The sequence below is a fragment of the Seriola aureovittata genome, chromosome 7 (genome assembly GCF_021018895.1).
Source record: "Seriola aureovittata isolate HTS-2021-v1 ecotype China chromosome 7, ASM2101889v1, whole genome shotgun sequence".
NCBI classification, from domain to species: domain Eukaryota; kingdom Metazoa; phylum Chordata; class Actinopteri; order Carangiformes; family Carangidae; genus Seriola; species Seriola aureovittata.
In genome coordinates, this window is record NC_079370.1 from 23,011,798 (window position 1) to 23,038,687 (window position 26,890).

Below are 26,890 nucleotides of genomic sequence, written 5' to 3' on the forward strand. Positions count from 1 at the left end.
GCACCCTGGCAGATATTGGAACACATACTGCTTATTGATAGGCTCTGGCTTTTTGTTTCATGAAATGACTTAACTTTGAATTATGATCTCTGTGTATTTTTAATGTTCTTGGTCTCATTTTCCTCTCTTCTTATTTGTCTTGATGTCTTTGTTGTAGGTGTGATGTATATATCTGTGCCTGGTGTTTTACATTAGCACAATTACCACCCAGGAGAATGAATGCAGAGGAAGTGGAGCTGCTCAGTGACTCGAAGTACAGGAACTATGTGGCAGCAGTGGACAAAGCCCTCAAGAACTTTGAGTACTCCAGTGAGTGGGCAGATCTCATCTCTGCACTGGGCAAACTCAACAAGGTAAGGATCAGACAGGCCATAGCTTGGTTTACACTGCACTAGATTACATGTAGTAGAGGAGGCAAAGACATGTGGCCCCCACAACATAACAGAGCCACCAGATCCCCTCACTGTAGGGGCCAAGTATTCAGGCCTGTACCATTCTCTGGGTTTATGCCACACATGCACTCACCCACTTGTCCAGAATATGATGAAGATGACTCATCTGACCATGTCACTTTTTTCCACATCTCTGTAGACCAGTGACTGTGTTTTTTGCACCACTGAACTCTCAAATGTTTTGCAGAACATAAACCCTTCAGATGATTATCTTTGTAATGAGGGGTTTAGGTACTGCAACGCTACTTTATTATCCCTCTATGTAATTGTCGAAGGACTGTTCTTGCTGACACAGTCTGATCACGTCCTGCATTGACATTCTCAGTCACCTGAGGAAGAGTTACCCGTCTGTTTTTCCTTACATATTGCACTAATGCATGAGCATCATGGTCATCAAATGTGCACACTCCACACCAATTTCCAACCCTATTTAATGATGTCTTTCCTGTAGATGAAATGCAGATGTCATCATGTCACTTCTGTCACTGTTCCTATTGAAGCACTAAACAGTTGAGCAGACATTATAACTTAAGCTCCTGCCATCTGTGCTCCAACTATGAACCCTCTTTCAAAGTCAATTAGATCTTTTTCTTTTGCTATCATGGTACAAAATCAGAATCAACTGGGCCTGCTCCACACTTAATACATGCAATTGTTTAATTCTACTATGCAGTGCACCTGCGTGGAAGCATCTGCTTTCGCTATGTTTCTCCACTCATTTATTATCCTACCAGCAAAATATGTTCATCCAAGTTATTTTAAAGGACCAGTGTGTAGGATTTAGTGGCACTGAACTGCAAAGTTTCAAATTGCAACTAACTGAATACCTCACCCTTTCCAAGCGTGAAGAAGAACTTACAGTGGCCTTCAGGTAATGTTAAAATGCAAAAGATCCTTTCTAGAGCCTGTGTTTGGTTTGTCCGTTCTAAGCTACTGCAGAAACGTGTTGGTGCAACATGATGGAAGAGAACCTGCTTCCTATGTAGATACAAAGGGCTCATTCTAAGCTAACGAAAACACAATGATTCTTATATTTAGCTGATTATACACTGATGAAAACATAATTATGTATATTATATTCCATTTTTGCTAATAGATCCCCCTAAATCCTACACACTGGTCCTTTAATGGCATTGGTTTCACAGGTATTAGTCAGTGTAGCAGCCGACCATCATTGATTTAATACATACAATTGTTATTGGCATTTGATACTTGCAGGTACCCTATACACATTATTTCCATAACTTTTAAGTAACAAAAATGTAATTTTGTCATGAAATCATATGGATCCCGTGTAATTAATGAGTGATAAGTCCACATATTGTGATTGGAGTCATCAAAACCCCTGAAAACTGTTTACATCTTTAGTGCTCCTGTGTGAATTGCACAGATAAACATCTTTGTTGTCACACTGTCTGTCTTCGTGGCTCCTGTTGACCAGTTTTTACATCCTGTCTCAGGTTTTGCAGAACAATGCAAAATATCAAGTGGTTCCCAAGAAGCTGACGATAGGCAAACGGCTGGCCCAATGCCTCCACCCTGCACTGCCCAGCGGGGTCCACCGCAAGGCCTTGGAGACATATGAGATCATCTTCAAGATCATTGGCCCCAAGAGACTAGCCAAAGACCTGTTTCTTTACAGGTAATACTTTGTTACCATGTACAGGGGCCAATAAATTATCTATACACAAAGCTTTCTGAGTATCAGATCTTAAACATGAGCCATATCTTCTCATCCCTACAGCTCTGGGCTCTTCCCTTTACTCTCCAATGCCGCCATGTCTGTGAAGCCTGTGCTGCTGGGGCTCTATGAGACCTACTACCTGCCCCTTGGTAAGACTCTGAAACCAGGCCTACAGGGTCTACTGACTGGTGTACTGCCTGGTCTGGAGGAGGGCTCAGAGTACTACGACAGGTAAGAGGAGCAGAAATAGAAAGAAAAACAACACATGGAAAATGTGCACATGCATGCATTAGAACAGGCCATTAGGAGAGGGCATTTTATAGCATTATGTGGAAAGGAGTTGATTGCAGATTGTATGAATGATACATGAGATATATGCGTCACTGCAAGATTAATATTTCAAAGTGCAGATAGCCTGAAGTCTTCTGTCTATGTCTGCACTTGTCAAACTCAGTCTCTCCTCTCTTAAAAACATCTGTAGTCTAGCACTTGGGTAAAATAACTAACTAAGGACCATTTGATTAATTCAATTTATTTTTTCACAAGATTAATTGTTCATCTAGTTGTGAATAATATCTCAGATATTACAAAGTATTGTAAACTAGCCATCTCTTTAGTGTTGACACAGTTCTAATCTCATGCCCTAGAGGGTGCTGTGGTGGCATAATTGGCCTAGAGAGGGACTGCAGCAGATCAAACAGTTATTACACCCTGCTTCACATCTATAAATACTGTATTGTACAAATACATAGATCACATTTTCATTCCTGTATGTGATGCACATTATTGTTGTTTGCTCTATCACACAAACTTGTACTTTCTGTATATTGTATGTCTTTTATGTAATTCGTACATTGCTTGTTCTCACTTACCTGGTTAATAAATCTGATCCTGGTTCTGGTTGTGACGAGGAAAAGCATAGGTGTTACTAATAACATTAACAATGACATTTGATCATGTGTCCCAGTGAGCAATGCCAGATTTCATTAAGGTTATTAATTGCACCTGTGCTTTTCATGGTTTGACATCAAAATGTCTGACTGTTATCTATTTGTCATATGCCATGTGTGTAATGTGTGTATTACAATTATGTCCCATCTGTTCTAATTGAGATTTTGGATTCACCTTATTTGAGTATTGGGAACAGATATTTGCAAGAAATCCTACTCAGTTACTGGAAATTGCAAATTGAAGCTCACAGTGAGCTCACAGTGAGATTCAAATGTTCTCATAGACAGCAGTGAGTGCTCTGTTCAGGGAAAGCTCAAGGATTAAGCAATGAATCATAAATCATGACAATGTTTGATTTAAATAAAATTTTTTGCTGACTGACTGAGAAAAACCTTAGAAACAACATGTAGACCAAGGGCAATAATTCTACCACTAATGCAACTACTGCTACAATTCAGCAAATACATTAAATAGGATTCTCTAAACCCACAGTACCAGAGCATATCCAGGAAGAAATTCTGTAAAAGATTGTGTGATTGTGCACAAGTCATTTTATGAGTAACTGCCTCCACCTGGACAATAGCAGAAACACACTGTTGATCAATCTGCCATCTGTTATGAAACAGTGTATTACTTCTTTAAACAAGTATTTTCACTTCTTAGTGCCAGTTTTGCTGTGTGGACTTCATCACTTGCCGGTCACAGGGCAGTATGTGCTAAATGCTGGTGTGCACTTGATAAGTATATTCATTGTGTCCTCGTTGTGTTTACCGTAGAACCAACACCCTCTTGGAGAAGGTGGCTGCAGCAGTGGAGCAGTCGGCCTTCTACAGTGCCTTGTGGGGCAGCATCCTAACCAGCCCAGCTGTGCGTTTGCCTGGGGTGTCCTTTGTTCTGCTGCACCTTAATCGCAAGCTCTCCATGGAGGACCAGCTCTATGTCATAGGCAGTGACATCGAGCTCATGGTACATGACGGACTGCCACATAGCAATATGCTGTTGTCAAAAAGGGATTTGCGAACATGACAGTCCCATTGAGCGGGACAAAATATACTGCACCACTTTCTTGCAAAATGTCAATTTATTATTTCTGATTTTTAGGGTGATTTGGTTTATTAAGGTTTTTTTTTATTAATGTGGATGAATTAATGTGAATTAATATTACATGGACAAAGAAACAGGTGCAGTTTGACTGTAATGTGCTGGCAACTACAAGATGAATGTCATTGGTAAGACAAAATAGGTCATAGTTGTTTGTGGTTGTGTCCGCGCACTCAGCCCGTAAAAGTAAGTAAAGAAAGTCCAACAACACAGGTTTATCTTAAGTCATTGTGTTGGCCTGAATGCCTGATCAGTGTAATGTTGTATAATGTTGTGTATTTTGTAGACAGTTTGCGTAATAGTGCTTTTCTGTTCTCACCAGGTGGAGGCGGTCAGTACCTCAGTCCAGGACTCCAGTGTGTTAGTGCAGAGGAGCACCCTGGACCTGATCCTCTTCTGCTTCCCCTTCCACATGAGCCAGGTAAGGAAAGCTGTGTGTGTGAGGTCTGGCTAAAATTACTTTAACATAAGTGAAGTTTGATAATGATGTGTGTGTGTGTGTGTGTGTGTGTGTGTGTGTGTCTTACTGTTAGGATTGATATTTATTTCCCAAGCAATAGACAGTCTGCTAGTAGCCATAATCTGCCTGCTTGACTGTGTATGTATATGTGTGAAATGGATAGCGTCACTCACAACTGTTCTGGTCTGTTTTGTTGTGTTGTGTTCAGGCGACTCGCCCTGACATGATCCGGATCCTGTCAGCAGCTTTGCATGTGGTTTTGAGAAGAGACATGTCCCTCAACCGCAGACTCTATGCCTGGCTGCTGGGTGCGAAATACACACACAGACACAATCCTGACACTCAGATATACAGTATCAGGGTTCTCACTCATCATGTTATTTTTTAGAATATTGCTGTGTTAGAGATCTAATTTCCCAATTTCCCTACAGGAGAGTATGAGAGAAATTGCATCTGGGGAAGTGTAAAAGTAACAGGAATTGGTTAGTTAACAAGAATATAACCCATTCCGCAGTTTTCCCCATTCATTTATGAACCTGTTGTAGAAACTTAGCTGTTCACCACTTTTGCTTAAATCCAGTAGGAAAAAGCATGAATATTAATCATTCATGAAACCCCTCTGACTTATGTATACCAGTGTTAATAACATTTTACATGGACAATAGGAACCGTGACATACAAACCTTTACAAACAAATTGTTCTGTTTTGCCTTTTGCATACACATTAGGTATATATTAGGTATATGGATGCTTTGCAGTTGTTTTGTTTTTTTCTGTGGAACATACATTAGGCCAGTATATGCTGTGGGCGCTGTCTTACTTTATTTTCTCTTGCTTGCAACTCACTGTGGATGATCATGCTGGTAAGTGTATGCATGGCTAGGGATGGACACTGAATGTATCGAGCTTAAACTCTTATGCAGAGCAACTTGCAATGATTGCAGCATTAGAATATCTCAAAATCTTAGCTCACTAAAATGTTAAGACACAAGTTACATGTGGAGTGAAAGTTAGATACACAGTACAGTGTGAATCTAATGCCAATTGTAAGTGATTAATGCCAGATTCTAGGCCAGCTAGAGAGTTTCCCAATGAATTACTTTTTTATCTGAAACTTGTTATATCTCTGTAGTGTGAAGCACTATAGAAGCATGTGAGTTATGCTGGCAACAACCATTAGGAGTTAACAAATAAGAAAAAAGAAGAGGATATGTCTTCAACTCCAAGATACCGATAGTTTATCTCAGTAAACATTAAATACCCATTTCACTCTGGATAAGTGCTTTGTGTACTTTCTTGCGTTGTGCTTGAATGTTCTGGATGTACATGTTATGAGTGTTTACGCAATTATAACTGTACATCTTTGTTTTTCGAAGGCTTTGATAACAATGGGGTGATGATAGGCCCCCGCAGCACTCGACAGAGCAACCCAGAGGAGTACGCTTGCCACTACTTCAACACCTTCTCGAAGGACATGCTGGTCCAGGTGAGGTTTCAGGCTCATTGCAAATACAGGTCAACAAAAATCTGACACCTCTAGAGGTTAGACATGTATATGTGTGGGGTTGGGAAGTGTATGTGTTGGTGGGGGATCGCCCTAAATTTGGCAGATCTGGCCTCCTTTTGTCTGCTACATAAATTATCCATCCCCTTTCATCCTTCTCTTCCCAGACCTCACACATCTTCTCTGGGGTTTGCATATATGTCCTGCTCTCTTATCCTATTCCCAACAGTTTATCCTTTGAAGACAGCTCTTAGGTCTCCCACAGACTTTTATACACTCACAGACACTCTTGTGTAATATGTCCTATCACACTCAAAACAACTCCAGCCCTCCTGGCATGTGATAAGCTTTGATACTCCAGGGTTTGGAACAGGGAGCACAGAAAGCAACAGGGAGGGGAAGTTTTGTTTTTGAAAGTACTTTTTTTGTTTTTGTTTTGTTTTTTGTTTGCTCCTCTGCCATCTGCTCTGAGACAGTTATTGGAGCTCCCTCCATTGGGAGAGGGTTGGTACTACAGAGACCGTCTGTTCCAGGCATCATCTCATTATGTGGCAGATGAAGTGTGAAACACACACACAAAAAAAATCAGCTGTGTGAAAAGTAGCTCTGGAGTTTACAGATATTTTTTGATCTCTACTATAGCAAGTGTGTGTGTCTGTGTGTGTGTCTGTGTGTGTGCGTGCGTGCGTGCATGCACATGTGTTTTCAGGCAATGATAGGAATCTTGCAGGGCAAGGCCCGAGGTGGGGAAGAGGAGAGCATCCTCATGCATGACCTCAAGCCATTTCGCATTCTCATCAGTCTGCTGGACAAACCAGAGCTTGGTATGTCAATATGTAGACACCAACAGTCTAATTTGTGTTATAAATATGTAAATTATGACACATATTGCATATGCAGATTGTAATCACCCACTGTATATCATTGCTAATGTCTGTATGTGTCTCTGTCCAGGTCCAGCAATCCTAGAGGATGTTTTGATTGAAGTGTTTCGGACTCTACACACACAGTGCCGAACAGAGTTGGACCTCCAAAACCAGAGTCCATTCAGCAAAGACCATACACATCTCAGCAGGTCAGTCCAGTCCACCACTTGCTTCTCTTAGCAGTTCAGACATTGGCAATGATAAAAATGAAATAAATCCTATAATAAAAATTTGGTAGTTGTATCATCAAAGAGAAATATCGGTAAATAGAACAAGTGGGATGTGTTAAAGCACGTAATCTCAAACATTACATAAATTAGTAATACATGAATATAAAATAACAGCATTGCAAAATAATGAAAAAAGTTACTGAGAAATAAGTAAATTGCAACATATAAATATGAAAATATATACCATTTGAAAAAACCAAACCAAACCAAAATAATGACAGATGAGTGTTTTAATGTCAAAATTTAGAATCATAAAATATGGAGTAATGTGGAGTCAAATTTTTGCATTTTGATTTTTTTTTTTAAATGTTTCCTTGTAAAATGCAAAAAACATTCATTATTAGAATTATAACAGAATCCTTTTTGTTTATCTATTCATCCATACAATTTCTGATTTCTGAAGCTTGAATCTTGAATATAACTGTAATTAATAGTTACATATTCTTAAGAATCAAATTTTGTTTTCTTTCTTAGCAAACTACGAGAGAACAAGAAGACAGCTGAACTTATTAAAACAGCCAATCTCCTGTTCAACTCATTTGAGCCATACTACATGTGGGACTACATCGCTCGCTGGTTTGAGGAGTGCTGCAGGTTTGTAGATGTAAATGAATGTGTACATATACAGTGAAGGATACACCTTCAAGTCTAAATATCAGAGGGCAAAATTATGATAAAAATAAACTGCTATCATGTTTTTGGAGCTGTTCATTATCCTGCCCGGGATTACCTCATCATAAAGAGATAAAGGGATGCTGCTGGTTGGCTACTCAACGCTATGGTGTTGAAACAATGATCAGCTGGTACCAGGGGCCAAACGGGTTTCCAGACACTTTTCCCCATATAATTACACCCACACCAGAACTCAAAGTGGAGCAAAACATTAGCATCATTTGTAAAATGTAAACACAGAAGGTAATCTCTAACCATCATACTTTACTCATAATAATCAAAAATATGCCTCTGTTGCAGGAGGACGTTGAACAGCAACACACGTGCACAGAGGCATCCTGGGAGCTTAAATCCTCCTGAGCTGTCATTGGTGGAGTTCTGTCAGCTGGTTGATTTCCTACTGGATATTGTTTCCTTGGTGAGACTTTCTTTCTTTCTTGCTTTTTTCTTTCTTTCTTTCTTTCTTTTTTTCTTTCTTTCTTTCTTTCTTTCTTTCTTGCTTTCTTTCTTTCTTTCTTGCTTTCTTCTCTCTATTAGGATTTTCTTTTACTATTAAACTGTTATATGTATTTCTTTGGCTCCTTCTATTTCTCTTTCATACTTTTACGTTTTTTTTTCACTCTTTTAATTCTCTTTGTACCTCTGTCTTTTCAGCACTGCTTTATTGCTCAATTTATCATTACTGTCCCTTTCTGTCTTCGTCATTGTTCATTCTCTATTTTCACCTTTTGTTTCCACCTCCTTTTATACAGATTTTGGTTTTATCAAAAATTTCTGATTTCTGGTTTTTGTACCCTTTCACCACATTCTTTCTCTTCCCTCTTTTACGGTCCCTTTTCTCCAACGTTGTCATCTCATTCTTTATCTCTCACTCCCTATCGGCTCACACACTTCCTTCTTAAATCCAGTATGTTCCCTACAATTAACTTTCATGACCATTTGCAATTTGGCGTTCATGTTGTCATCCAGCTCCATTTCTGGGTCCAGTTTTGGGATGTAATGGCCACCATTAGGGTGTGTGTGTGCCTCCCATCTGTTTTGTGTCTGTGTGTATATACAGTGTGTGCAATCCCTACACAGGTTCAAAATGCCTGTGTGTTTAGTTTCCCTGTCAAAATCTCGTTTGCATCCTCTAGAAATATGTTTGTCTATATGATATTTCCAATCTGAATAGTTTGGAAATCGCACAGTCTTTTATTACCCTGTTTAAATGTGTGTGTGTTTGCGTGTGTGTGTGTGTGTGTGTGTTTGATGGAGAGAGAGAGAGACAACCTTGTGTTATGTGAGATTGTGAGCGAGAGTGGGAAAGTGTGTGTGTGTTTCTGCAAAGAAAGTGTTGTGGCCTGTGCTCTGCTTGCTCCTGTCTGTTCAAACTATCTGCTCTTTCTCCTTGAAGCCTACTAGAAGCATGAGGGTAATCTGCCAGGTAAAGTACTGCTCTTTCCTGCTTTTTCACCTCATCCTGCTTCACTGAGGCTACGATAACATTTCTGCAACGTCCTGCCAACATCCCTCAGGTCATCTTTGCTCCTCCTTTGCTCATTTCATGAGTGACTTATTGTCATATTTTAATGCCAGAAATGAACATTATCCCAAAGGGAGAAGTGGAATTATAACAGTCATTACATGTGGTGAAAACTTATCCCGGCTGTTTGGTGTGGATCTTGTGAAAATGAAATCTCTGCCCAGTGTGTATGTGCTTTCTGTTAAGCATGCATGCAGTTATTGCTATTGCAGTGCTCACATATTTGTAAGAAATATGAGTATTTTAATTTACTCCATGATTTAATGCTTTTATTTTATCATTCGGATGTTATTTTTTCGTTCTTGTTTGTTTCATAAAAATATGTTTTACTTGTTGAGTAAAAATACTAGTTTCAAAATTAAAAAAAACTCATGAGAAGATCACCACACTCACGACAGAAGGCTAAGGTGCAAGAAGGCTATAAAAATCACATATGGAGAAAAGTAGGCTCACTACGTTTAGGTCCATAAGCCTAATATATTAAACGATAAAAGCATCAATAAATACTAGAATTGTATTGTGTAGAGCCTTTCTTTCATCATAAAAGATTATTAAATAAACAGCCAACATACAAAAACAACACAGAGGATGGGAGCGATGTCTTTGGATAAAATGTCTCACATAGTGTCTAACAGCAGAAGATTTTATACCCTAACTTCCTTAGGCTTTTTAAATATTACCATGTTTTGGATTGAAAATGACAGTAGCAGATAATATTCTGTACTGAGAATGTAGTATCAGGTTAAAACCAGAGGGAGAAGAGATAAGATGATAATTCTAGAGATTAATGTGTATTTGTTAACATTTAATCAAGCAAACTGTACATCAATCATTATGAAGAGTTCAAAAGTCCAGCGGAACCCTAATTAAGTTGCCAGCTGTAATTACATTATATTAAGTTCACCTCCTTCCAGAATTGTACCTTCACTTCCTCACTTCATTTTTTTTTCTTCAAAAATTTTCCAGGAGACATACATAGAGATCCAGACAGAGCATCTTCCTCAGCTGCTGTTGCGCATGGTGGCAGCTCTGACCTGCCACTTGCAGGCCCTGGGTCTCGGGGAGCTCACCCACTGCCTTCGTCTCTGCTCCAAGATCCTCAGCAAAGTGCAACCACCGCTGGTGTCCCCTCTGGCCCTGCCCTCGGGTTCTCAGGCTCAGGGCCACTCTAACTCCACTGGCAACTCCTCAAACTCAACAAGGGAGAAAAGCAGAGACAAGGAGGACAAACAGGTGAGCAAAATATAAAATTCTCATGAAATGACAATGAACTTTTCCTACAGAAAAAAAATTAACTGGAAAGTGCTGAAGTACTTTAAACAAGCTTTAAAACTTTATAAACAAGTAAAACAACTAGAATCTATTCCGAAAGGTCTTAAGCAGTGGGTTAATGTGATCCATTTTCTTTGTTTTAAGACTCTGGCTGCAGCATTTTGGACAAGCTGTTCTTATAGACTTTTTAGGTAAACCAGTAAAAAGAGAATTGCATTCTTCTAAATAGCTTGTAATCTAGGCATGAATGAGCATCTTTATGAGTTGGCAATATTTCCAAAATGAAAAAAGGATGTTTTAATGACCTTGTTAAAAATGTTAAAATCAACCTCTGAGACTAAAATCACACAAATTTGTAATTTGTGTTTTAATTTGTTTGCTAAGATGTCCAAGCAAAGAGTGTAGATTTTCCTTGCAGCTTTTTGTCCCATTAAAAGTATGCTTTTGGGGCGTCCAGGGGCGCAGTGGGCTGAGCAGGCGTCCCATATGTAGAGGCTACAGTCCTCGCTGCAGTCGGCCCCGGTTCGAATCCCGCATCGACGGCCCTTTACTGCATGTCATTCCCCCTCTCTCTGCCTCCCCATTTCCGGTCTCTCTCTACTGTGCTATCATAAAGGCATAAAAAGTCCAAAAAATATACTTGAAAAAAGTATTTTGTTCTTTCCTCACTTAATATTAAAAGCCTTTTACCCATCCATGTTTAATATCAGCGAGAGCATGCAGTGCACTGGGGTCATTTGGAGAAAAAGAGATCTACAATACTGGATCATCAGCATACAAATAGTAGTTGACATTGTGAAGGTTAATAATGTTTCCACATGGGAGCATATATAATGAAAACAAAACTGGGCTGAGAATGCTTCCTTGAGAAATGCCATTTATGGGTTTATGGGTTTTTATGTGTTTCTGATAAGTTAACACCCAGGCTGACTGAAACCAGGCTAAACCACAGCCAGAGAGACCCACTCATTTCTCCAGTCTGTCAATCACAATTTTGTGGTCTGTTGTATTGAATACGGCACTTAGGTCTAAAATAAGGACAGCCACGTTGCTAAAATGCACAATAATTCTCAGGTCATGTACAACTTTCAGTATGGCGGTCTCTTTGTTATGGTTTGCTTGATAACTGGAGCTTATCTAAAATGTTGTTGTTGGTTAAATGATCCTTTAAAAGTCTTTTGATTAAAAACAACCCTGTTGCTGGCTCAGTCAGAGCAAATCCCAGTTTGACCTACTTGACCCACTTCCCCTACAAGTTATTGCCCAAAAACCCATCAGTTCAGGCTCTGATGGTGTTCCCTGGTCTCTGAACAGGGCTCCTTCCAGCTCTTGTTTCCTTGTGCCAACCTCCTGCCCTGTGCTGCAGTTGGCTGGGTGGCCCTGCCATCCCACAGTCTCTCAACACAAGGCATTTGAAGACTTGTTCAGAGCAAATGCTTCGTTTGGCTATCCTGGTCCTCCTGGTCCCTGTCCAGCAACCTGGCTAATTAAGTGTTTGAGAGCTCACTGAGGCATGATTGAAAGATTAGTCACTCAGTCCCATGTCTAAAGATAGACAGGGGTTAACTGGATTGAGGTAGGCCCATAAGGGGCAGAAGAGAGGACAAGTAGACAGACAGAAGATGGTTAACCAACAGCTGAGCCCAGCTCGCCTCTTCTCTCTGAGGGAGAAGAGGAGTAGACTAGCCTGTGATGCCTCCTGGGTGTGCCGTAGTCATCAGTGTGGAAAGCATCCCACATACATCCACTGAATACTATAACATCTCCACCCCCCACCCTGAGGGACATATAGAGAACGTGCGAGCTAACTTGCCATCTGAGTCCAGGCTCCAGAATGTGCATGCTGCCTTGATCAAAATGTATCCTACGAAGCACTCAGGCCCCAAAGGCTGACTGTGACAAAGAATTGTATGAACCTGTAGGTCTGTCAGTCTGTCAGCAGCAGAATGTAAGTCTGGTGTACAATTCAGTCTACACTCAGGTCAGACCAAATACAGCCTCACTATAAAATGACCAGTGTACAGAACACAGCGCAGTGAAAGGTCATGGTTTATATTCAGACATCCATTATTACACCCCTTAGTTTGGCATACAGTCCTAACTGAATAAACTAAAAAAAATTTGTACTGAAAAAATACTGATATTGTCTAAGTTTATAAGATATAGTTACAGGTATCTGTAATTTTATGTTGCAGTTTGAGCATATGTTGTTACATATTACATTTTCTGGAAATTTAATGAAAAAAGCATTTATAGATGGGATTTTCTGAATTACATACCAGATGAATTTAGGTACTAAATCACATTGCAAATAAAGCTGGATGCAAAAGTCCTGTAAAAACCAATGTCATTAAGCGGTTCTGCTTATTTATTTGCAACATTGCCTGCAATGGTCTTATATGGTATATTAAACAAAGTCTCAAGCAATAGTCAAATTGATATTTGTTGTATATTAGATGCTGTCATTTTGCCCAACCCCTTTATTGTCATATGCCATAAATGTAGAGTTTAACTATTATATTAAAAATAAACATACATTTCCATCTGATCATAACCAGTAAACATAAATAAATTTGATATAATTGGTGTCTAGTACTAGTCCCTCCGAGTGTTGGCAGGTAACAATCCTGTGTTTTAAATTTTGTTGTTGAGGCTACATATTTGTTGTCATCATACTTTTTTTTACACTAGACATTTTGTTATGCTGTTGCAGAAAAAGCACAGTGGTTTGTATTTACCATAATGGAAGACTGCATTTCATTTAGGTTAACAGTTTAAGGGATGACTTACTGGGACACTTGAATTGAACTGAGCATTAGTTTGGGTTATTAGTCACACCTGTGATTTTCACACTTTGACAAGTCATAATGCTGTGAAAATGTCCATGATTGTGCCGTTAAACACTCATCATCCATGTTCACAGGATCGTTCGCTTATGTTCAAAGCATGCTGAACAGGGAAACACTTGTCTCAAGACTTCTGGACTGCATCAATGATCAATGTTTCTCACTGAAATGCATATAATACATATTTTGTATTTTTTTGTGTAAATTTTGATAACTTTGTTATTGAAATTACACTGAGCTCAAACACTAGTTTAACCCTTATTATTTTTTCTTCTAACTTTTACTCGATTGAATTTGATTCATTGAACTGTGCTTACGTTTGCATTTCAATAAAGCACATACTCTGGACTGTGCATATAATATCTTTTTTACATTATGTTTGCTATTATAACTGTATTAGTACTTTGCTAATACAGTAATAATTGTAAAGACAACTACCTTTCAGGGAAACAATATTCATAAATTGAGTGGCAAAAGAAAGATCAATAAGAACATTATGGTCACAAATGCTCTATAGGGATATACAGAATCTGCACTTTTCACTTTTTCCTGGCTGTATTTTCAGGATAGCAAAGCACACCTTTCCCCTCTGTTTTCATCTGAATGCACTTCATCCCTGGTCTTACCCCTCTCTTCCTGCAGGCACTCCCTGCTACTCTGGAGGTACCTGGCAGTGGGGAGGTGTTTGAGGATGGGGAAAACCCTCCCAGCAGTCGCTCCTCAGAAAGCGGCTTCACAGACTTCGTCCAGTACCAGGGAGATGGGCCAGAGGAAATGGAACGAATCCCCCATCCCCACCCAGCAGTCAAAACAGGCCGTCGCTCCTCAGGCCCATCTCAGACCAAGCCTCTAGACAAACCAGTCATGCAGTGCTGCCTGGAGCACTTCCAGCAGTTTCTCTCACGACTAATCACCCTGTATATTACCCCTGGACGGGGTGACAGACCTGAGGGTGAAAGAAATGAGGTCATGCAGTCGGGGCCCTTGGTTTCAGAGGGCTCCCAGCACTGTGATTATACTGAGTTATGCTTGGGATCTAGTTTCGTCCAGAGGGAGTGTGTTGCTGCCTTCACTGCTGCCTGCCAGCTCTTCCTAGAATGCTCCAGTTTCCCTGTCTACATCGCAGAGGGTAACCTCAAGTCCTCACCCACACAGGAAGAGCAGTTAGGTAAGCACCAAAAACACTAATAATGAATGAAGGAGGCCTCTTTCTTTTAGTAAATACCTACTGTATACCTGCTGTTACTGTGCTTAATTGAGGGGCACTTGAATATTTGAAGTTTGAGTTTAGCTGTGTATCATTACATCGGCCGTGTCACAAGGGTGTAACAAGATCATTTTGATGGCTCCCTCAAATGCAGGCAGCAAAGGATCCAATTGGTGGATCCTTCGCAACCCAACCTATCCCAAGATACTTTTCAATGAATGAGTTAGACTCCACAAATAAAACAGTGTCCAAGGATGAATAGGAAATGCTCTGTAGACCAGACCATCTCATTGTGGTTTGGCCTTTGCAATCTCCAGTGGCTGTGCCCTTCGTGGGATGCGACCCCTGAATTGAGAGACAGCTTTTATGGATATTTAAGTTTTTAAAGACAATAAAACCTTAGTAAAATATAAAAATGCACAACATTGAAATACTGTATATCCCTTGTGTCCATGCAGATGGTGAGCAGGTCCGTCCGCCAGTGTGGCTGCAGACACTGATGGATGCCTGCTGCCTGGCCAGTGACTTCAGCCTGCAGGGCGTGGCCATCTCCCTGCTCATGGACCTAGTAGGACTCACCCAGTCAGTTGCCATGGTGACTGCTGAGAGCGTGGCATCTGCAGAAAACACAGAGTCCGCCCAACCCATGAGTCCAAGCCAGGGTCGAGTAGCTGTCGTCATCAGGCCACCCCTCACTCAGGGAATTCTAAAGTACATCGCTGACAAGACGGACTTCTTCAAGGTAGAGATTTTGCCTCAGGTTATGGTGGAGCTGTTGGTGGTCTTTACTTTGTCACTTTGTTTTTAAATCTATAATCTTTTTCTCAGAGTGTGGCTTTGATCTTGTGGGACCAGTTGAGTGAAGGAACCCCTCAGCATCATCAGCGCAGTGTGGAGCTTTTCTACCAGCTCCACAACCTGGTGCCTTCCCCCAGCATCTGTGAGGACGTCATCAGCCAGCAACTCATGCACAGAGACAAGGTCGGCACAAATCACACATAACCTGTAGGGTCATATCCACAAACACAAAGCAGAATCACACAAGCCATTAAACCCATACTGAACTACCTTTTCTTTCAGAGAATTCGGTTGGAGGCCCATGTCAAGTTCTCTGTTCTGTGGCATTTGACACGAGATTTGAACATCACCAAGTCGTCTCCTTTTTGTCGCACATTTGACAGGTAGGTCAGGATCTGCTGGCAACATGGAAATTGTGCTTAATTCATTTGAAGGCGCCCTTTCGTGATACAGCTTTATTTTGGATCAAGTGCCTTTCCTGTGATTCACTGTGCTTTTGATTTTCTCTTTATCTTTCTCCGTTCACTACTCTCTCTTCTCTCCCTACTTCTTTTCTCTTGGTCCTGCAGATCTCTTTTCATCATGCTAGACAGTCTGAGTTATTGGGATCCATGTACCAGTGCTGTTGGTCGGGCTTGGCTGAATCAGGTCCTTCAGAGGCATGACATTGCTCGGGTCCTGGAGCCACTACTCCTCCTTCTGCTCCACCCCAAGACCCACCGAGTGTCCATTCAGAGGGTACAAGCCCAGCGGCACTGGGCCCAGGTCTTTCCTGAACCACCTGAACAGGGGTCATCAGAACCCATCTACACCAGGGACTCTGGCTTCTCAGACAGTGAGCAATACTCTGGCTTTGCTCATAGTGACTGTGTCTTGACTGTTTGTTTCTGAGATGAGAAGAGCATCTGAGCAGCTTCTAATTTGTATTCTTGTTTCTTTCTGTCATTAGACTTCAGTCAGATCCACAGGGAGAGGGTTACACAAGAGGAGCTCCGAGGCCTGGCGATGAGCGACATGGAGCCATTCTGTCTGACTGTCAACCCGTTAAGTGACAGCCTGTCCTTACTGAGCCTGAGCAGTGAGAATTTGCAACTAGCTGGTGAATATCAGCCTGCTGACCAGCAGGGGGAGCCCCACAGCTCCGAGTCCAGTGGCTCTCATTCATCAACAGTGGAAAATGGCAGCTTTGAGGAACCAGAGGGTGTCAACAGCACAGTCATTGGCTCAGACCAACAGACTGGTTCCTCAGATGACATCTCTGAGGAGTCTATAGAAGAGATTGTGTCCTCTCTTATGAAAGAGCTAATAGACAGGGTTCTGAGTTTAGTAGACGATGGATCTCTTGAAGTTTCCTCTCAACCTGAAAACTGGCCACAGACAGACACAGACAGCACTTCCTCCGATACCTCGACTGGTGCCCGTCTTGACTGTGGTCCTCCTCCAGGCTCCAGCCACCAGACTCTGCCAGAGATGCTGGCTGGTGGCACGCTGGAGTTCTTCTCTGTCACACCGGCTGATATATCTGAAGAGGAGCAGCACAAAGAGGGAATCACCCGTCATAGTTCATCTCCTTCCATCGTCACACTGCCAGACAGCTCTGACCCAGCCACTCCAGACCACAACCTGCGGGTGGATGACCCTCAGGCCCGTAAGCGTAGCCATAGTAGCACCCAGCTCAGCCTTAAGGGGAAGATCATGGAGAGGCTAGCAGACAAATCTCCAGGGGCAAAGCCCAAGATAAAGAAGGCCAAGAGGAAAGAGGAGGAGAGGCAGAGAAAGGCAGCGATTCAAGCTGAGAAACTGCGCCCGCCAAGTATTTTCTTCGGGGACAGCCTGGATCTAGAGAACTGGTACAGCTGTGGTGAAGGTGAGGTGTCAGAGATTGAGAGTGACACTGGCTCACCCAGCGGGGGTCCTGGTGGGACTGTGGGGGGTGGCAATGTCACAGGACGCAGATCATCCTCTGCCCCACCTCGTTTTAACATCCATCCTCTCTACCAGCATGTCTTGCTCTACCTCCAGCTGTACGACTCCTCACGGGCCCTCCACGCCCTTTCAGCCATCGCAGCCATGCTGAAAGCTGCTCCCTCAGGGTTTGTAAGTGCCATCTCCACCACCAGCATCAACAACACCTACACTCCACAGCTTTCTTTGCTCCAAAACCTCCTAGCACGTCACAGAGTCTCCGTCATGGGCAAAGACTTCTACTGCCCCATCCCCCAGGACTCCCACTCCCACACATTTCGCAGCGCCATGTACCTGGAGATCATCATTTCACTTTGTCTCTATTTCCTTCGAAGCTATTATTCTGCCCACTTGGCAGCAGGCTCTCAGGACTTGGCAGGGAACCGGGCCATGCAGCTGACCAGTGTGGAGGTCTTAGCTCTCCTCTTCAGTGAGCTATCCAAAGTCACTGGTGGTTCAGCTAAGGGCTTTGCTAGTTTCATCAGTGATGTCCTCTCTAAGTGCAAAGTTCAAAAGGTGGTTCTCCATTGCCTGCTCTCCTCCATATTCAGCGCCCAGAAATGGCACGAGCAGCGGGTGGCAGGTGTCAGTGTGGCCACAGTGGAGGAGGGTCTGTCAGAGGACAGTGTGATCAACATGTCAGAGGACCAGATTGACAGCTGTAGTGCAGTCCAGTCACAGTTGTTAAGACTGTTGCAGAGTCTTGTTGTACTTGAGCACAGAGTCCTGGTGCCAGCTGATGAAGGAGGAGAAGGAGGACCTGTGGGAGGCGGGGCTGGAGGTGGAGGGACAGGAGGTGGTGCTGGGGCAGGGTTTGAGATTCTCGGTGGGGAAGTGGAGCATGTCAACCCTCAGCAGCCAATGACATCACTGCAATACCTCCATGGACAGCCTATCACAGCGCAGGGTATGTTTCTGTGTGCAGTGATCAGGGCGTTGCATCAGCACCATACGTGTAAGATGCACCCCCAGTGGATCGGGCTCATAACAGCCACCCTACCCTACATGGGGAGGGTGCTGAGGAGGGTGGTGGCCTCCGTCACTCTGCAGCTGTGCAGGAACCTGGACAATCTTCTTCAGCAGTACCGCTATGAGACCGGGATAACTGACACCAGGTATTAACATCTACATGGTTCGTTCTGATATCACATACCATTTTGATAACTGCAGTCAGTTAAATCACACAGGCAGTACAGTGCAATAGCAAGGGTTTGGTCACCAGATGACACTGTTGACCATCGGATGCAATTGCTCTTTTATACATGATCCTTTTTTTGGATGTATCGACTGTGCCTAATGTGAAACACTTCAAATTTTTGTATTGACACTATAAGAGATATTAATTCAAAAAATATGCATTGAAACAGCATTTTCTCCTTCTATCTTCCAGACCCCAGTGGATGGCTCTCTGCATCCCTCCTGACCTGATTCTGACAGTGTTGGAGGGGGTAACGGCCATCATCCATTACTGCCTGCTGGATCCCTCTTCCCAGTACCACCAGGTGAGGGTGCTGTGCTCCAAATTATTGTAGCAGTTTATTTGTACACAGACTGTTTTATATACAGCAATTCTGAGTACAGGCCTCCTTTGCTGTATTTTAAATTTTTATGTATTTATTTGATACATTTGTGAGTACAATGTATATTAAGGTATGCTTTACATTTTCTGTTTCATTGTATAATATAGGATTGTACCATAAGTACTGACAGTTTTGTTGAATTTTCTGCTCTCAGTTACAAGTGAGTGTTGACCAGAAGCACCTGGCTGAGGCTCGTTCAGGTATACTGTCTATCCTCCATACCATCATGTCGTCTGTCACCCTTCTGTGGAGTGTCCTCCACCAGGCTGACAACTCTGACAAGCCAGCTGCTGCCTCTGCTGCCTCTACTTCCAACATCAACCTGGGCTCCACAAAGGTACACCAGGCTGTTTTTCCATCAAAGACACAGTAATAGATTATAATGCAGATTTAACCAGTTTTACTAAATGAGCCACAATAATTCAACAACTGCTGCAAGAGCTGAGGAAGGACAAGGTCTGACTGAACAAATAAAGAAATGAGAGGGAGTGTCCGTGATAATAAGATTGGCTTTGTCCCTTTTCATCCACAAAAAAATCAAATAGCACGTGTGATAAAGTAAAATTTGTTTTTAGGGCATAATTTAAAATGTCATTAGCACATAAGAGGTCAGGTGTAGACCAGGAAACCACAATACTGCCCCAGAGCTAACCCAAACATGTGGGCAGCCTAGCCCTAATAACTTCATGCACAATACCTGGATTATTGGTCTCAACATTAAGAGCAGAATCTCATTACTGGCAGTGAAGGACTTTTTTTCAGCAATGATTTCTCTGTATTTTTCTTCAAATAGTTATTAGCCTTGTCCAGATAGAATAAGTTTTTCCGGAGGTGGGCTGGAAATCTAATATTCACTCAGATAATACAGGGATTTTTATCCTGCACAGATCATAATTTGTAGTCGTTACAGAACCTGTGTGCCTGACAGGGAAACAATAACAATAATGTACCAAACTTACTTTTCCAACTAACTCCCATGTTTTGTCAGTTTGATCATTTTAGATTGGGCAGTGGGCATAGTACTTCCGAGCATTACAACATTAATGATAATGTTTGACAATTTATTTTGTCTGAGTTCACATAATACATGTAGAAGGTAGCATATAATACTGAAAATGAGATGTCTCCACAGTAATTTGAGCATATTACACTCAGATTTATTTCTTGCCTGCTTGTTTTCCTTGCACAATATACTACAAAGCATTTGGTGGCAAAGCCTGTAGTCTGTAGTGTGTTGTAACTGAAATTGTTGCATAATAAGTTGTCAGCTGTTTAGGTCTAACCCCGCTTAAATCTGTTTGACAGAACCTCCGTCAGCAAATTCTAGAGCTGCTGGGTCCAATCTCTATGAACCATGGAGCTCACTTCATGGCAGCGATTGCCTATGTTTGGAATGAGAGGAAACAGGTCAAGACCCCAGTCAGAAATAAGGTGAGTGCTGTGAAAAAAAAAAAGGTCTGCCCCCATTTAAATCAGTCTTTTTTTTACTTTCAGGTGTAGTCATTTGTGTGAAACATAACAGCAGGACTTTTCACTCCAACCTCCTACTAGTTTGGTTCCTAGAAGAGATGCCTTAAAATTGCTATTTGAATGATGAATTATTTTGCCATTACTGCTCATGAAAAAAAAATTTCAATGCTTGACTACTGTCTATTCACTAGATACTCAATAGGTACCAACCAAAATGCAGTACACACATTGTTCAACATAATTTAAACATACTTTATTCAAGACTCAATGTGTTTTAGTTCCACGTACGATTGACCTGTATTTGGACTGTGTGTCTTTCAGGTGATTCCTCTAGCCAGTGAAGAGCAGCTGCTGCTGGTCGAGCTGGTTCGTTCAGTGAGCGCCATGCGCACTGAGACAGTCATGCAGACAGTCAAAGAGGTTCTGAAACAGCCACCTGCCATCGCAAAGGACAAGGTTTGTGTTTCTATTTGTGCTGATGATGCCAGCTGTACTGTAACTGTAATGTTACTGAAGCTTAAATGGCTTCATCCCCATCATCTGACTCCTCGGCAAAAGGCTATATGAGTCCCTGCAGAGCTGTAAGAGCTTTCTGCCCAAGTATAACCACATCACAAATTTCACTATTCACAACTGTAGCAGAAGTTCTTGATTTGTGAGAAGTGAGAAGATTTATCACACTTCATTTTATCATACATGTTCATATTTCTAAAGCAGGAAGAAGGGAAGAATGAAGCTTGTAGTAGTTAATTATGCCTTTTTTGGTGTGGAATATTGTGATTTTTGTTCTTTGCTTTTTCACAAGGACTTTATTTTATACTTTATTTAGTCTTTAAGTTTCACCTTGTTCATGGTCATTCATTATATTTCCTCACTACACCTACAGAAGCACCTCTCTTTGGAGGTCTGCATGCTGCAGTTCTTCTATGCCTATGTCCAGAGGTGAGTCCACTGCTTCCCAACATTAGTATTTACTTGATTTATCTTTGTTTTTTAACTTCTATTATTGTTTAAAGCCATCTAACCTTCATAAAGTGTGCAGAGCCTTCTAACCTCGTTTTACTTTGTGTTCTTGATTGTGCCCTGTTCTTGTCCTAGGATCCCTGTGTCCAGTTTAGTTGATAGCTGGCCATCCCTGCTGGCGCTGCTGAAGGACTCTGTACAGTTAGGCCTGCCTGCCCCTGGACAGTTTCTCATATTGGGGTTGGTTTCTCTTCCTTCTATCATTTTAGTTGTTGTAAAGGTGTCCTTATATCCTCACAACCTCTGGGGATTAAGTTGTATTAATTATACTTACATTTGCCAGTTTGTGGCTATTAGTGGGTAACTCACAGGTCACATTGTGGATTTGAATAAACCAGGATCCAGAGATGACACCTTATACATTTTAACTTATTTAACATGGCACTCCATTTGTCTTTCTTTTCTCTAGAGTTCTGAATGAGTTCATTTTGAAGAACCCCAACCTGGAGAGCAAAAAGGACCAGAGGGAGCTGCAGGTGATTACTTCAACTGCCTTCAATTCTTAATTGTTTGCTTAATGTCTTTTAATAAGGTTATATAGTTTTCTCCTTTTATTTGCCATGTCACTGTGTAGTTTTTATGTCATTTTAATGACAAATTGACGTTTTTCTTTACTTTCATGATCTACAGTCACACAGGATTATAAAAAATGCATTACAGTAATCTTACCTGACTGGATATGACTGTTCTTTCTGTATTCAGGACGTGACCCATAAAGTCGTGGAGGCTATCGGGACAATTGCAGGCTCCTCTCTAGAGCAAACCACATGGTTAAGGAGAAACCTGGAGGTGAAGGCTTCTCCTCAGATAGTTGTGGATGGAACCAGCCTGGAAGCTGATGTAGAAGGTGTGTTGCTTTCATTCACTAATTGCATTGAAGAAAGTACCAATGAAGACCATAACTGTAACATTGGATTTTGCTACAGTATATATCAGCCAGTTTCACACTAAACTTACAAAAACAGAAACAGAAACTGATGTCTATGTCTAATTGCAAAGTGAGAAAAACAGCTTTAATATACAGCATGTTTTGTTCTTCATCCCTTTCCACATTGTATCACAGCGGTGGAGAGATTTCTGGGTGCTAACAGTGTAATCAGATATAGCACTGCAATAGGATTCAAGTTTAAATAGAGCTCATATAACCTAGGTCAGCTGTGGATGTTGACAGACTTTAAAAGTCAGTTGAGTTGCCAGTGAGATCAGTTGATTGTGAAGTAGTAGTTAGTTAGTTTTGTATTTGTGTTCAGGGTAGTCTGTATTTTGGAAAGGGAGAGGTAATTTTTGTTTATACTAGAGCTGTATTATAATCTAAGGGATTAATGTAATCCAGCTAAATGTAGCAATTAATCTGAATATGAGGTACTGAAACTATGTAAGTGGTCAGAGCAGAGCACTTAGATGCTTCTGTTCACATACACCACAAAAGCATGTGAAATGTGAATATATTTTGCAGATAGTCTGTATGCTTCAGCATGGCATTATTAATATTTTTCAGCTATGTAGCAGCTGTTAATGTTTGCTATGTGTGTTTTGTAGATTTAATGCTCACAGTGATGGAGGCCTCCAGCTTCACTCCATCAGTGTACAGTGTTCACGCCCTCACACTGTTGGCTGAGGTAAAACACTCATGTCTCTGTGATTCAGCTCAACCCTTCCTGCACTACTTTCTCAGTGTTTCTCAGGCCATCAGTCAGAGGCTCTGCCGGTTGTTTCCATTGTTGATCTTGATTATGTCTCAAGCTGCTCTCACTCACATTCACCAGCACTGTTTAGTCCTGTTGCTCTCAGGCACAGCCCTACAGTACACTAACTACACACAGTACACTCCAACTGAGCTCCATACAGCTGATTTACAACCACCTTCCCACCTCTAAACCAATAAATCAGTCTGTTGGGTTCAGTGTTGTGTGTTGTGAATGTGCTGAGCTGGACAATTGAGATCATGCATCACATTCTTCCACCCTGGCTGTTTTAGATAAGTGTGGAGCTAATTATGCAGATTTTACCTGTGCTTTACTGTTGTTTGCAGCTTTATTTACTAATGGGTTTATTTGTGGCAATATATCAATATATGTTGCAGTGCAGTTTGTCATACATTTGGTTGGTGCAATAATATGGTGCCTATACATAATTGTGCCTTTCATACAAGAAATGCAGCTCAAAGTGCTTTACAATAAAGAAATTACATGCACCATGTGCTTCACATGGAAAACACTGATTCTATCCCTGTTTTTATGTTCATTTTCATAATTAGAATAACTTAAGATGGAAAATAAAACCCACTTGATAATAATAAATAAAAGACTTTGCCAAATGACTAAATGTAAAACCAACTTAGTAATAATAATAATAATAATAATGATAATGATAAGAATAAATAATAATAATAATTGAAGAATTATAATAATAAAGAATAATAAGTGTGGAGCAAAGTGCAAAAAAGAATTACAAGGAAAGTCGTAGCTAGGTGATGCCTAAAGCTTTCTTTTAAAAAGACTTATCAAGTTGGCTTCCCTGATATCTGTAGGTAATTTGTTCCATAGCTTTGGGGAGTAATTAACAAAAACCGAATTCCAGATTTTCTTTCATCTGTTGCTGAGATCCTCTAGTAAACCAGCAGCAGACGATTGCAATACTCTTGAAGGCAAATTGTCAACAAGGGAGTAAGCAATGTAGCTTGGTCCTAATCCATTAAGGCCTTTGTATATAAGGAGGAGGATCTTAAAATCAATTCTAAATGTAACAGGAAGCCCGTGCAGAGCAGCTAAAACTGGACTAATGTGCTCTCTCCTCTTGGTTGTGGTTAATAGCCGAGCTGCAGAGTTTTGAATGAGCTGACGTCTCAGTGTGTTTTTTTTTTTTTTTTGGAAGCCAGTAAAAAGTGCATTACAATAATTGTGTCGGTTTGAAACAAAGGCATGTATCAGTCTTTCAAAATCTTTTTGATTTATAAAAGATCATACTTTAGCTGCTGTATGTTTTTATGGTGGAAATAAAGTCTTGAACCTCAGATTTAATACAGAGAGTTAATTTCCCCAGATTAATAAACAGCATTTCTTTTCTTGTTTTAGGGCTGACTAGTAGGATTTGGTTCAGCAGAGATGTACAGTTGTGTGTCATGAATATGGGAACATACATTGTGCTCTCTGACGATGTCACCAAGTGGCAGCATGTACAGTAAGAATAATAATGGACCAAGGCAGCTCCCTAGTGCAATCCCCAAAGCAGATGTCATGTTCCTCAGACGCATGATTTCCATGACCGATGTAAAACTTTCTCCCTGTGATGTATATTTTGAACCACTTTAACTCAGTCAAAAAGACTGACCAACTTGTCAAGATGATTGATTAATATATCAAGGTCAAACGTATCAAACACTGTGTTCAGGTTTAAGAGGACAAGAATTGAGACTTTCTATTTTCATCAAGTTAAGCAGTTTCAGTGCTGTGTTGTGTTCTGCAGCCTGAATGAATTCTTTCAGGATGTTGTTTATTTGCACTAAAACTATCTTTTCAAGTATCTTACTAATGAAGGTTGGATATTGGCCCATGGCTGGTCAGAGCATTACTGTCTAGGTTTGGTTTCTTTAATGTTACAACAGCTGTTTTGAATGTATCTTGGAAGATGCCAGTTTGAATAGATATAACCTTGATGTCTTCTTTCTAATAATATTTTGTAAGAGCATCAGTCTGTTGACATGCTTACTGAAAACACTGAATGCTGCATTTATTTATCAGGTGCTGGCTCATCTGTTGGACATGGTGTTCTACAGTGACGAGAAGGAGAGGGTGATCCCACTGCTGGTTAATATCATGCACTATGTAGTGCCCTACCTCCGCAACCACAGGTGTGAACAAGCTTTTTTTTTCATTGACTTTGACTTTTAGTGTGTATTTGTGTTTGGATGCTAACATTGTGTTTTACACAGCTTTAACTTACAAATTCCACTATTTATTTGAGTTGAAAATGTCAAGAAAAGGAGAAAATAAAATCTTTTCATGTTACGAAGGGGGATGAAGTGTGAAAATGAGTCACGGCTGATCAAATGCACGTTTTGAATTTGAAAGTGTAATGTTTCCTTTTTCTCCTGGCAGTGCTCACAACGCCCCCAGCTACCGGGCCTGCATCCAACTGTTAAGCAGCCTAAGTGGGTACCAGTACACCCGCCGAGCCTGGAAGAAGGAGGCCTTCGACCTCTTCATGGACCACACCTTCTTCCAGATGGACTCCTCCTGCGTCAGTCAGTGAGTAGAGGAGGGAAGTGGGCTGTGTGTGGGTGACCACTTTTATAGCTCCTGTTAACATGTAGCCTAAATGATTACATTGAGATGGAGGAAAAAAAGAAACACATTTATTCAGGATGTAGAAAATGTACTTAGGATCCTACAAAATAAAGGTAGAACACATTTTTAAAGAAGTGGGTAAGTCAATTATTATCAGTATTTCTTCAAAATAATTGGAAAGCATCGTCACACAAAAAGCTTACTGAAAAAGCGGAAGAGATGCACTTTAAAGTCAAAGTGTTTAAAAGATACCTATATTTTCTATCAACATAACGTAGTAATGGCATATGTTAATGCCAGATACAAGGGGCTGTGTTTGTTACTTTGTCTTACTATGTTTGGGGGAAAATTAGTCTAAGATAATGTCTCTCATTTTTCAGCTGGAGAGCCATCATTGACCACCTGATGACTCACGACAAGACCACATTCAGAGACCTCATGAGTAAGCCTTGCGAATCTTTAGCACAGTTTAGTTTATAAATAAGTGTAGATCTTACCACTAGGTGTGGTTATGGACCATTTACCAGATCATGATTACGTAACTGACACTTGCAGAGTGTTTTGCCCTTTTCATGTCTTATGTCAGACAGAATTAAACCTGCATCCTGCAAAGTGTTTTGATCAAAACAAGCACTTTTATTTCCACTCGAATTAAATCCGCAGCCCATTCAGCTGCAAAAATATGCTAATGTGATATAGTTCAAGTCTATTAAAGACTGTGTATGTTTCCCTCTCCAGCCCGGGTGGCTGTAGCTCAGAGCAGCTCACTGAGCCTGTTCACCAACAGAGACGCTGAGTTGGAACAAAGGGCCATGCTACTGAAACGCCTGGCCTTCACCATCTACAGCAGCGAAGTGGACCAGTACCAGAAATACCTGCCAGACATACAAGGTAAAGACTACACACAGAGACATGGAGCAGCACTTAAAACCTTTGCT

The 26,890-nt window shown here is 41.1% G+C and overlaps 1 protein-coding gene across 4 annotated transcripts in view; it reads left to right on the forward strand.

Moving 5' to 3' along the window:
• dop1a (DOP1 leucine zipper like protein A) overlaps window positions 1–26,890 on the forward strand; it is a 31,421-nt gene that overhangs the window by 2,372 nt on the left and 2,159 nt on the right. The window contains exons 2-33 of one of the 4 annotated variants that reach the window (XM_056381070.1): window positions 158–353; window positions 1,913–2,094; window positions 2,197–2,367; window positions 3,864–4,053; window positions 4,511–4,609; window positions 4,857–4,956; window positions 6,025–6,134; window positions 6,862–6,976; window positions 7,107–7,227; window positions 7,783–7,902; window positions 8,281–8,398; window positions 9,377–9,406; window positions 10,472–10,738; window positions 14,266–14,791; window positions 15,289–15,572; window positions 15,659–15,811; window positions 15,911–16,011; window positions 16,198–16,463; window positions 16,578–18,708; window positions 18,984–19,095; window positions 19,328–19,510; window positions 20,479–20,604; window positions 20,965–21,099; window positions 21,530–21,585; window positions 21,742–21,846; window positions 22,076–22,142; window positions 22,369–22,513; window positions 23,206–23,285; window positions 25,407–25,516; window positions 25,764–25,913; window positions 26,333–26,394; window positions 26,691–26,843. In XM_056381070.1, coding sequence (XP_056237045.1) covers window positions 216–353; window positions 1,913–2,094; window positions 2,197–2,367; window positions 3,864–4,053; window positions 4,511–4,609; window positions 4,857–4,956; window positions 6,025–6,134; window positions 6,862–6,976; window positions 7,107–7,227; window positions 7,783–7,902; window positions 8,281–8,398; window positions 9,377–9,406; window positions 10,472–10,738; window positions 14,266–14,791; window positions 15,289–15,572; window positions 15,659–15,811; window positions 15,911–16,011; window positions 16,198–16,463; window positions 16,578–18,708; window positions 18,984–19,095; window positions 19,328–19,510; window positions 20,479–20,604; window positions 20,965–21,099; window positions 21,530–21,585; window positions 21,742–21,846; window positions 22,076–22,142; window positions 22,369–22,513; window positions 23,206–23,285; window positions 25,407–25,516; window positions 25,764–25,913; window positions 26,333–26,394; window positions 26,691–26,843 — 6,706 coding nt within the window. In that variant the 5' untranslated portion in view covers window positions 158–215. The remainder of the gene's footprint in view (window positions 1–157; window positions 354–1,912; window positions 2,095–2,196; window positions 2,368–3,863; window positions 4,054–4,510; window positions 4,610–4,856; window positions 4,957–6,024; window positions 6,135–6,861; window positions 6,977–7,106; window positions 7,228–7,782; window positions 7,903–8,280; window positions 8,399–9,376; window positions 9,407–10,471; window positions 10,739–14,265; window positions 14,792–15,288; window positions 15,573–15,658; window positions 15,812–15,910; window positions 16,012–16,197; window positions 16,464–16,577; window positions 18,709–18,983; window positions 19,096–19,327; window positions 19,511–20,478; window positions 20,605–20,964; window positions 21,100–21,529; window positions 21,586–21,741; window positions 21,847–22,075; window positions 22,143–22,368; window positions 22,514–23,205; window positions 23,286–25,406; window positions 25,517–25,763; window positions 25,914–26,332; window positions 26,395–26,690; window positions 26,844–26,890) is intronic. The other 3 variants (XM_056381072.1, XM_056381071.1, XM_056381073.1) reach the window with 3 other exon arrangements.